The 12,184-nt window shown below is 38.7% G+C and overlaps 1 protein-coding gene across 3 annotated transcripts in view; it reads right to left on the bottom strand.

Annotated features, from left to right (window-relative positions):
• Positions 1-12,184, bottom strand: part of obsl1a (obscurin like cytoskeletal adaptor 1a) — a 144,244-nt gene that overhangs the window by 82,705 nt on the left and 49,355 nt on the right. For all 3 annotated transcript variants that reach the window (XM_028807562.2, XM_051931188.1, XM_051931189.1), the window contains exon 5: positions 8,721-9,026. In XM_028807562.2, the coding sequence (XP_028663395.2) occupies positions 8,721-9,026 (306 nt within the window). The remainder of the gene's footprint in view (positions 1-8,720; positions 9,027-12,184) is intronic.

The raw sequence follows: 12,184 nt of genomic DNA, 5'->3' as shown, positions 1-12,184 counted from the left end.
AACTTGTTCACTTCAGGGCCACCGCACTTGTTTGCTGCGCTGTTGTTGCTTATCCACTTCACAATCATAGAACTTACAGTTGACTGACAGCAGATCTAGCTCATGGGAAATTTTATTTAATGACTTATAGCAAAGGTTGTGTCCTACGACAGTGGCATATTTAAAGTCACAGCTTTGCAACATAAAAGGAAAAAAAAAATATCTTGAGAAACCTTGTGGAGGTTCTTATACAAACTCAGGTTCCTAGCTGTGAGAAAATAGCAGTGGCCACTGCCTGCTTAATGTTAATATTACATTGCTGTAATAAATCCTTACAGTCATTAAACAATGAAAAATATTCTGAGATGTACAGCATGTGACTTTCTATACATAAAGCCATAATTCATTTTAGCAGAACAATATTGCTGGCCAGTATTCTATGATGTAAAATGAAATGGAAGAATCGTATCTTTATCAAAAAAAAAATCTCTTATCCTTCTTCAGTCATTCTGCAGCTGGGGCACAATAAAATAAATTAATACTTGTACCACGGGCAAAGTTACGGAGGTCCCCCATTCAGAAACCAGTCACCACCAAATGCTTTTTTTTTTTACTTATATTAATCATAAATTATTTGAGCTGATCATCCCCCGAATCTTACATCGATCATGGCGCCTCAGGTCCACAAAATGTTTACAATGTCAAAAAAACGCTTATGTGTTGCCCACCCAATTATTTCCAGGCCACCCCTCTTTACAGTGTCTGGCTGTGCTGCTGATTTATACTGAATGTAAATCTCTTCAAATATATTGACAAAACGATTAATCTTGTCAAGCTTCTTTGTAGTGAGTTTTTCATTTTTTAATTATTGCATCCATATCCTGATATCCGGATACCCAGACACTCACATACGCCAACAGACATCATTTAGAAAGTGTCAAATTGTGGAGAACAAGGAAATCTGCTGAATGCTTGAAATAAAAAAGTTTGACTCTGTCAATATTTCCACTATATACAATATATATTATCCATGATAAATGCTGGGAAAGTAAAATATAAAATCATTTCTACATTGATATTAATAAGCTACTAATATTTTGCAGTGCTAATAACTGAAAAGTACATTTCCATTGAGTTATTCATTTTGAGCTGTCATATCCACAGACTTGCTGAGATGCTAACACACAGACAATAAAAAGGATGACAAGTTTTTTATATACTTGGGACACATTAAGATAGAAAATTTGAATAGTTCAGATTCCAAGTATGGCACAATGGTGTCCCCTAGCTGTGTTCCTGAGCCAGTGAAGCCTCCAAGTTAAGTGTCAACTCACATTTGCTAGGCTTGTGCCTATTCCTCACACTTAGCACTTTCCTTAACGTACTAAATTAAACTTTGTTCAGACAGAGGCATAAATATAACTGTCAGACGTCAACTCAAGGAAGAGCAGACATAGAAGGCTAGTGATAACTGCAGTGTTAATTGAGACGTGGGGAATCCTTAAGAGAATGTACAAAATGTCTTGCTGTACCAGCAACACAGGTCAGGGAAATTAAGTGTGAGTTACATGAGCTCAGATGGGTCATCTGCATTTGAGAGTTGAGAGTATGGGATCAAAATATTGGAGGGTATGGCACAGTGATCATGCAAGAAACAGGGATAGATAGATAGATAGATAGATAGATAGATAGATAGATAGATAGATAGATAGATAGATAGATAGATAGATAGATAGATAGATAGATAGATAGATAGATAGATAGATAATGTAGTTTCTTCCTCGAAACTTTTTCTTGATTTACAAGGACTAAACTTTTTTGGCACCATGCTGAATATCCTGAGTGTGGCTGATTTATGTTCATTTAAAATAGGAAAAAGGCACATTATGATACAAAGACAGACTGATAGCACTTTATTTCTGATTACTTTTATTGTAAAAACCTGAATTTTATACAGTTACTGAATTTTATAATCAGTAATGTAATGGTTTATCAAAAATGATTTGTTCACAAGCTGATACTAAACAACAAGGATGTCAAGGTAACCTTCATTTTCAATTAAAAATGAGAGCTTCCTTCTGCCTGTACTTGAATGTTGACAATAATGCATCATCCTAAAGAATTTATTTTGCAGGATCTCCCCTACAGCAAACACAGTACCCATTTGTATTATCTGCGTGATTATTTGTTAAACAGACAGGAAGCCAAGGTGTTGCAAGCAGCTAAGGTGATATGGTGTGGGCTCAGTATCAGTGGCCGGGCTCTTTAAGTAGAATTACATACCAGTTATGTTTTGTTAGCACTTCTGAAAGTAATGGGTGAGCCAAAGTAATCCAGCCAAGTGTTTGGGAAGCCATAGCATAAATCTTCTATGACTCTTGTAGGCTCTAGAGAAGTCTCTTAGATATTAAAAAGAGTTTGTGACAGCTGCTGAAATGAGACTCCTGAAATACAACAGCAAGGATTTCAAATTCAGAGTTAAGAGCCTCAAGTCTAATTTGCTGCTTTTCAATTCTAAAAGGTTCGCTGATGTCATTAAGTAGGCAGTGGTTGTTGCCAAGTCGAAGGGAGGTCATTGAGTAATCTAAAGAATGATTATTATCATTATTAATCTTGACATAGAAGTGAGTATATTTTCAAAAACAATTGGCTTGATTGCCATGCCTCAAACTCTCCTAGCTCTCTTAGCACAGGCCATGACAACTCTTCATGTACACTTTAGCAGTCATAGTTAAGCTCCATTTAAAACCAAGAGCAGTCACGAACACAGAATCCAAGGCGGAATGTTTAAAGGCTAAAGCAGCTGACTGCAGTATTAAAAGACAGATTCAGGGATGCACATAGGAGGTAAGGATGGAGAGGTGGGTGAACAAGAAGATTAGCTTATTCCATTACCAGCGTCTGCAGCTTACATCTCGTGCTTATTTTTTCATCATTCCATTCCAGGAGGCTGTGCTTTTTAGCTTTGTTTCTATTTTGTATTTTCATGTTTTTGTCCTTGTTTAATATTTTTTTAATCATTTTCTGGCTGATTTTTTTATTTCTTTTCCTTATTAGTCTTTATAAATGTAAACACTGGAGAGTGTTTGCTGTTAGTGGTGGCCTATCCTATCAATCAGATGATGCCTGTGAAATGTCAGGAGTTTCTCTTCACTCATGGGAGGTCAGCCATTACAGACTCAAATGCCGGACCCAACCCAGCAGAGGAACGCTCGGTCCTCTCACACCTACATTTACTCATACTGTATCAATTCAGTGTTTTGCTAATTGAATAATTGCGCACATCTTTAGAAGGTGAGAACGAGCTGACATATCATTTTGTTTTTCACCCCTTTAAGGAAGCTTGCACTTTGTTCACACGTTAAACAGCATTTTATTAATGGACCAGAAAACATTTATGAATGTGAAGAGCAGAAACTGTGTGGACGGATGACAATTCCACTTAAAATTACCGTACACCTTAACTTTAGTAGAGTTTTTATTATGTTTTTTGACACCAGGTTTCAGAAACTGGGAGCATAACTGAATCAAGGTAAGTAGTGCATCAGGTAAGCTAATTTCTGTTTTGTATAAAGTGAAACAGAGTTCTGTATTTTAATATATTCTTGTTTATCTTGGCACCAGACTGTGGTGACCTGTTGAATGCTGGTCTGACCTGCCAGTAAGAATTTCGCTGTATTCTGTATCTGTGACAAAACAACTACTACTACTACTACCCAGTGCAAACCCACACAAATACAAGGAGAACACACCAACTTCAGACAGAAGTCAGTGACCTGATTCGATGCCAGAACTTAAGATCATACCCAAATTAAATCAAATTATCTTTGTCATGTAAATATTATATGTACAATGCAGCATGCAGTGAAATGCTTTGTTGCTCAACTCCAATAAATGTGCACTTCAGAAGAATCTAAAAGATTAATAACAATAATACATGATTCGATTTGATTTGGATTTGACATTGAAACAGATGCTGTCAAAATAAGGCAGTAAGTCAAAAATCACTAAACATGACAAAACCATCAAAATAATAAAAAATAACAGTGACAGAGAAGATAAAGTGCAAAAAAACAAGATATCTGGAATTGAACAAATAGCTCAAAAGAGTACTGTACTAAAGGGGCAAGGACCTGTTTTACAGAGAACTGTCATCCCTTGTCACATCAGACACGACTGCTGGAGAAATCAGATGTTAAAGTGAATTAAAAGACTACCATCCATGAAATCAAAAGCTTTGCCTTGAATTGCTATAATGTTTACAACAAACAGTCAACATCAGCTGGATAAGCTGTGCTTGGCAGGCATTCTTTAAAATGCAAGTGCGGCTATATGCTTATTTACAGATCAGCCCACGCAGCTGTACTGTAGTAAAAATAAAATAAACCTTTTATATTGTCAGAACGTAGAAGAGAACAACTAAAGTGCAAAATCCATATGGAATACCTTCCTATAAAAGCCACTCCAGTCTAGTTGTAGGGAATGCAAGAACTGTAATTCACCTCAATATTTTAGAAACTTTAGAGGTAAGGAATAGCAAAATAGAAAATTTGTTTTCTGTAACATTTGTATTTCAAACCACCAACACTGACAATTATAATAATAATAATAATAGTAATAATAATGTGATATTGTTTTATGTCATAACTCTCAAATCCTCACCTCTTAATCTTCTGCAGGAGTAACCGGTGGACTTTTTTGGCTAAGTATGCTCCAGTTTTTCACAGTGTTCCACAGAGATTTTGCCTTACTTTTCCAAACAGATTTTCTGCAGGTTGTTCATGTTAAAGGTGAGTTGTCACATTTCTCTATCTCTTAATAGCAAAAAGTATTCTTTCATGCAAAGACTTTGAAAAAATTGCGATATGAAATGATGCAGCTGTTTGCATATAAGTCACCAGAGTAAAGCTGACTGGTGACATCACAGGTCTAGTACTGAGTAGATGGAAGAACTGAAATCTCAAGAATAAATATCTAGCTTGTCCCCTAACCTCCACGTTGATTTGTAACATTTTGAGTTGTTCCACCAGTTCAATACTAGACCAGGGGTATCACTTGTCCTCACTTCTGTGGCAATTTATATGAAAACAGTTGCATCGTTTCATGCTGCAGTTTTTTCAAAGTGCACAGAGGAAAGAGTGCTTTTCATTATTAAAAGTGTCAAGCCTGTGAATCGGAGGACTCATTTGCAGGCTCTGGGGTGTGAGGGGGCACTGCTTCTAACGCTGTCTTCTCTTTCTTCCACTACAGTGCGTGAAGCTGCCTGATGATGGAAATTAGCTCCACCCGTTCTGGCCGCACCGACATAAAACCAGAGCATCCCATAAGGAGATGTCACTTTGTGGCCCAAGCACACCACAGGACGGAGCTCTGTTAAAACCATTTCAAAACCTTGCTGAAGGAACAAGCTTCTTTCTTATTTTTTCCTCGTCTTGGGATAAATAAAAGAGATGAGCCGGTTGGTGTCCCAAAATTTTTTGCCTGTCCAGGTTCTCATTACTGTACCCCGGCCGCAAAAGATAAAAAGTGACTCTGTTAAACAGATGATACTTGTGCACTGCAGTTTTCAAATAGTGGCAGATATTCTCATTTGGGTCTACACTCTTAAAAATAATGGTTCTTTAATTGCATGTTAAGGCACCATTTTATTTTGGGAAATGTCCTTTGCCTATGAAGTTGGATCTTAGCTCTTCGAAAAACTATCTAATATGTAGAATAAAACTGAAATATGTAAGGTATGGTAGGTTACCAAGCGGAACACTAACAGATTAAGAAAACTTGGATTTAGAATGTGTTACATACGTATGCAGCAAGAATCCTTTTGAAATCATGACCCACTGGTATTTCACAGATACGTGATCTACTGTAGAAACCTGGACCACAATTAGAGTGTCCTGCCATCTTATATAAGAAATGAACAGTGACTTCACACCCATGACAGGTTTCAGTCATGTGGCAGCAATAGCCCAATCAACTATAAACAATATGGCTGTTCTCAAAAAAAAACCACAAACAAATCATATTGCCTACCAGAAAAAAAACATGGCTGTACAGAAACTTCACAAGAATAATGAAAACATAATTTAACAACAAAAGACAAGGTTTTAAGGCAAAGAAAATACAAGTGGAAATGAAAATAACTCGAAGCAAAATGAGCAAAGCATGACAGAAACATCTGGAGAAAGGCCTGTTTGTGAAAGAAACCAGAACTCCATGAAAGTCAGCCTGACCTAGTGAGGCTGAATATCGGGAATAGGGGTCTAGTGCTTCTTGTCAGGTAACCAAAAAACATCTTAAAAGTGTGACAGGAACTAGAAAGGACACTTTATCTTAGCTTTGAGTACAAAAGGATTTCCTCCTAGTATTGGCAAAAACATACTGTTTTGAAAAAGGGACCCTAAACTATCTATCTAAACTGTCAAGGCCCAGAAAAACTGAGAACAGACAGCAATATTTCCAATCCAGAGGTGCTATCCCCAACTCCATGCCATGTGGAAGAGGCTTGTCAGTCAAGGCAGCCTGACAACTTCCTTTAGCCCTGGAGCCTTGCCACTCAGGAGTTTTTTTGACTGTCTCAGCGACTTCAGCTCTATTGATAGGTGAGTCCTCCTCCGAGTCTCCTGACTCTGCTTCTCAAAGAAACATGAGTCAATGCAAATTAGGAGGTACTCCAAGTGCTCCTTTCACCCACCAGCTATATCCCCCTGTGAGTTCAAAAGCACTCCATCCCATCTATAAAACGCATGGGCAAAAACCACTGTTTCACCCTTCTGAGTCACCTGACAGTTTGCCAGAATTAATATCAATGCCTCTTTAACATTGCATTGAGGTTGGGGACAGTGCTTCAGGATTGGCAAACTAGGATGGTGGCACCCATCTTTATGAACCGGGACAGAAGAGTGTGTTCCAACTTTAGGGAGAATCATACTTAGCCACCTGCTTGGGAAGGCCTATGCAAGGGTTCTGGAAAGGAGAATATTGGTCAACTAGACAAGAGTAGGACAGCGAGTTTACTTGATATTTTTGTTTTACATTAATGTGCTAAAGAAAAATGTTTTTATCACTCAAAGCACCTTACTAATCAAGGACAGAATAAATATATATATCCTACTGTTCAATGTTAACAGCATCACATGAGCAGACAATGCTGTATAAAGAGGGACCGATAGAATTTGTGTGTGTTCAGAGAGAGAAAAAAGTAACATTGATTTAAATGGTTTTGATTGAGGAGTAGGAATGGATACCAAAGGTGCTGGAATAAGTAAGTACATGACAAATAGAATCACTGATGGAATTTTATGTATGACAAAGTGGAGATTATGTGAAAAATTCAGCTCAAAAATCACTTGGTTTCTGATTCATGTTTGTCATGGATAGGATGGGATATTATGAAAAGACTATGAGTCCCTGTAGATATCTTACTAAGTTTTGTCAGTTCATTGTAAAGGTGGCAAATGATCACATATTGGGTGTCTGTCCAAGATAACTCCCTCATGATAGCACTACACCTCTTTGTTAAAGGACTTTTTAAGCAGTATAATTCTCAATGACGCAAAGCTAGAAAAGTTTTGAACATGATAGTGGTTTCAACTCAGTGTTTCACTTTCCTTGTTTGTTTCCAAGCCTACATCCAAATGGGCACCTGCATAAGGAAATGGAACAAACTGTTCTAATAGAGATTAACCACCAGATAATAACAGAGGTACTACAGTTGATACAAGACAGAATTCCTGTACTGTGCTTTTGCCACCATGCCCCGGCTATTATGGAGGCGAATGAGGGATCAGTTCACTAATACTGCATGTACAGTATGTGAACAAAATGAAATGGCCATCAAATATACGTTTTACTTAATATGTCAGATTAATTCTGGTTTTACTGTTCCAACATCCAGTTGCTGAGCCTGGCTAACAGTTCAATACCTATGAATAGACACAAGATTGTACATACCATAGAGTTTCAACAACCCTAATGTCAGCTGTGAATTATTTTTAAACAAAGTTTTAGAAGTTGAAGATCCCCTGGGCTAAACTTCTTTGCAAAAATAACTGCACCAGACATATTATGACAGAATGAGCTGCTAAGTTGTAAGCAGAATTTCAGTTTCTGGATTCAGCAATAGTAAGTGGCAAAAGAAGAGACTATTAGCAGTATAAATTTTCCTGATGCATACATTTTTTTAAAGATAATCTCTATCCACTAAATTTAGAACTGTGCTGGTGTTTTAGGCAATGAATTAGAGTGTAATGGATAGGCCTAAAAGATCATATTGTTGTGGAAATTCAAAACTACAGTACAACATCTGTCAGAGGTGTAACAGAATTCACAAAGCTGAGTAACATGTTGGTAGACATCTGGAAGAGACACCACAAGAACAATCTAATTTCATTCTGCCAGATATTGTTAAAAACATTATTGAACTTATTAAAGCCATATCAGACATAACTAAAACAACATTTTATCAGTATTTTAATTATATATACTGTAAATATATTGATGTACTTGAAATTTGCATGTGCCAAAAAGTAATATTCATGTGACATTAAAGTCTCCTCGACAATTTCAAAAATAGGAGAACATTGAATCTTTGAGTATTTATTCATATTAATGTACAAAGATAACAGTTATACTAACACCAGAGTCCATCACATAAATGTTACATAAATATAATAACTTTTAAAATGAAAGCTACCAAAAATGAAACTCTAGCACTTCATTTAAAATAGAAGATATTAACATACCCAAGTGAACAAATTCCGGAAATTCTACGTGCCCACTCCTGCCATACTTATTAAAACTGCAGATGCGGAATCTGTAGTCTGCTTCTGAGGGAACGCTGTCGCCCAGGATCTCCACGGCACTGGCAGAATCAGTGGTCAAGCACTGCAGCCACTCATGGGAACCAGCTTCCTGTCGCTCCAGCACATAGCCTGACGGCGGATTCTTCCGTGAGTCGAGGGCTGGGACCCAAGACATCAAAGCTGCGTTGGCCCGCTCTGTATTCATCTGCACTCCAATGGGACAGCTGGGTGGGCACTGTCGGATGGCTAAAGATAAAAAGCTAAATTAAAAAATAGGTCTTGCTAAATGTATCTCAACACAATAAGAAGAAAAGCACATGTAGTGAAGGTTTTTTCTGTTTATACATTAATTATACATTTGTAAAAAATACTGCCTGATATAAAAAGAAAATATGCAGACATTATTCTTCGGTGATAAAGTCCTTTAATTGCTACATATGTCCTTATTACTACAATGTATTCTGTATTCTGTATGTAACCCTAACCCTACCCATAACCCTAACTAAAATTGCACACACACATACACTCACTCAATTACCTAATTAAGGACTGGACATTAACCTAACATGTCTTTGGGATGCTCACTGAAAATCAGTTTACCTGCACTCTTAAAAATAATGCTTCTTTAATTGCACTTTATAGTTCTTTACTGGTTTGTGTGGTTCCTCATAGAGCCATTGCTTGACTAAGAACCATTTCATACTGTGAAGCATTCTTTGCATATGAAGTTGTTTTGTGAGCTTTGAAAAACTTACAAATATGTGGAAGAACTTAAATCTTTAATATATGGTAAGCTACCTAGAAGAGCACAAACAGGTCAAGAATACTTGGACTTAGCGTGTGTTATTGTATGTCGCAAGAGTTCTTTTAAATCCATGAGCCTTTGGTATTTTACAGATCTGTTACCTTCAATTCATGGATATTTACTGTATGGACGTTGTTACAGAACTAAATAGAGAAAGGTTCTTTCTAGAACATTTGTGTGGATGGGTCTTTTGGGAACTAAAAATGGTTTCCCTATGGCATCACTCTGAAGAACCTCTCAGGCACCTTTATTTTCAAGAGTGTGGCAGTGATATATAAAGCTACCCAACATTTATTGAGCAAAAAGCGACTCAAATAAAGAGTAAAATTTGGCCATGAGAAAGCTACACAGGTAGGAAAAACGTATCTGATAGTAAGCGGACCTAAGTATCAGAAGTACAAATAAAAGTATGATCTCTCAAGTTAAAAAATACAAAAGTTCTTAAAAAAATTAAAATAATTCAGACTACCTTCTTGTGACATTCAGCAGGAGCGGACAGCTCCTGCTCCTTGCAGGAAAAGAAGGCACTCCAGCGTGTAATTAAAACTGCACAGCACATCTCTGGAGCAACCTTCTCCTCCCTACAGGACATCTACACTAGTAGGGTCATCAGGAGGGCGCGCAACATAATTAAAGACAATGCTCATCCTCAACACACGCTTTTCATGCTGCTTCCCTCAGGGAGGCGCTACAGGAGTGTGAAATCACACACCACAAGACTGACACATAGTTTTTTTCCACAAGCAATCAGACTCCTCAACAATGCTAATTGTTAAAGTCAATCCAAACCACAACTCATAGCCTGCACCCTCCACACATCCTTCTACTGATACCAGCATAGGAGAGACATCCCCACCCACAATTACAACAGCACAGGTGAGCAGAGAGCTGAGGAGACTTCGTGCCAGCAAAGCAGCGGGTCCAGATGGAGTATCACCATGACTGCTGAAGGTCTGTGCATCGGAGTTGGGGGGTCCTCTACAGCACATCTTCAACCTGAGCCTGGAACAGGGGAGAGTCCTGAGGCTTTGAGAAAACATCTTGCATCACCCCAGTCCCAAAGGTATCACGTCCTAGTGAGCTGAATGACTTCCAGCCTGTTGCTCTGACATCACATGTGATGAAGACCATGGAGAGGCTGCTGCTTCACCACCTGAGGCCACAGGTTCAACACGCCCTCGACCCTCTGCAGTTTGCATATTAGGAGAAGGTGGGAGCAGAGGATGCCATCATCTATATGCTACACCGATCCCTCTCCCACTTGGACAGAGGCAGTGGTGCTGTAAGAATTATGTTTCTAGACTTCTCTAGCGCCTTCAACACCATCCAACTTCTGCTCCTTAGGGACAAGCTGACAGAGATGGGAGTAGATTCATACCTGTTGGCATGGATCGTGGACTATATTAAAGACAGATCTCAGTATGTGCGTCTCAGGAACTACACGTCTGACATTGTGGTCAGCAACATAGGAGCGCCACAGGGGACTGTACTTTCTCCGGTCCTGTTCAGCCTATATACATCGGTCTTCCAATACAATTCGGAGTCCTGCCACATGCAAAAGTTCGCTGACGACACTGCTATCGCAGGCTGCATCAGGAGTGGGCAGGAGGAGGAGTATAGGGACCTAATCAAGGACTTTGTTAAATGGTGTGACTCAAACCACCTACACCTGAACACCAGCAAAACCAAGGAGCTGGTGGTGGATTTTAGGAGGCCCAGACCCCTCATGGACACCGTGATCATCAGAGGTGACTGTGTGCAGATGGTGCAGACCTATAAATACCTGGGAGTGCAGCTGGATGATAAATTAGACTGGACTGCCAATACTGATGCTCTGTGTAAGAAAGGACAGAGCCGGTTATACTTCCTTAGAAGGCTGGCATCCTTCAACATCTGCAATAAGATGCTGCAGATGTTCTATCAGACTTTTGTGGCGAGTGCCCTTTTCTACGCGGTGGTGTGCTGGGGAGGCAGCATTAAGAAGAAGGACGCCTCACGCCTGGACAAATTGGTGAGGAAGGCAGGCTCTATTGTTGGCATGGAGCTGGACAGCTTGACATCTGTGGCAGAGCGGCGGGTGCTCAGCAGGCTCCTATCAATTATGGAGAATCCACTGCATCCACTAAACAGTGTCATCTCCAGACAGAAGAGCAGCTTCAGCGACAGACTGCTGTCACTGTCCTGCTCCACTGACAGACTGAGAAGATCGTTCCTCCCCCTCTATCTATCTATCTATCTATCTATCTATCTATCTATCTATCTATCTATCTATCTATCTATCTATCTATCTATCTATCTATCTATCTATCTATCTATCTATCTATCTATCTATCATAAATGGTACTGACTGCTGCGGTATGTCATCAGGCAATGTGCACCTTATTTTGTAATCTTATAATTGTAATTGCTATTTGTTTTTATACTTCTTTTGTCTTTCTGTCTTTGTATATGAAGGTGAGCAAGCAAAGCAAGAATTTCATTACATGGTTTTTAACATGTGTTTTTACTGTGTATATGACAAAAAACTTCTTGTATCTTGTATCTTAATGATTGTATCCTAATTTAGTGAGCTCGACACTAATAAGAGTGGTGTCAAGTC

This window comes from Erpetoichthys calabaricus, chromosome 8 (assembly GCF_900747795.2).
Source record: "Erpetoichthys calabaricus chromosome 8, fErpCal1.3, whole genome shotgun sequence".
Classification (NCBI taxonomy): Eukaryota; Metazoa; Chordata; class Cladistia; order Polypteriformes; family Polypteridae; genus Erpetoichthys; species Erpetoichthys calabaricus.
Note: the sequence above shows the minus strand (reverse complement) of the source record. Positions and strands in the feature narration are given on the sequence as shown.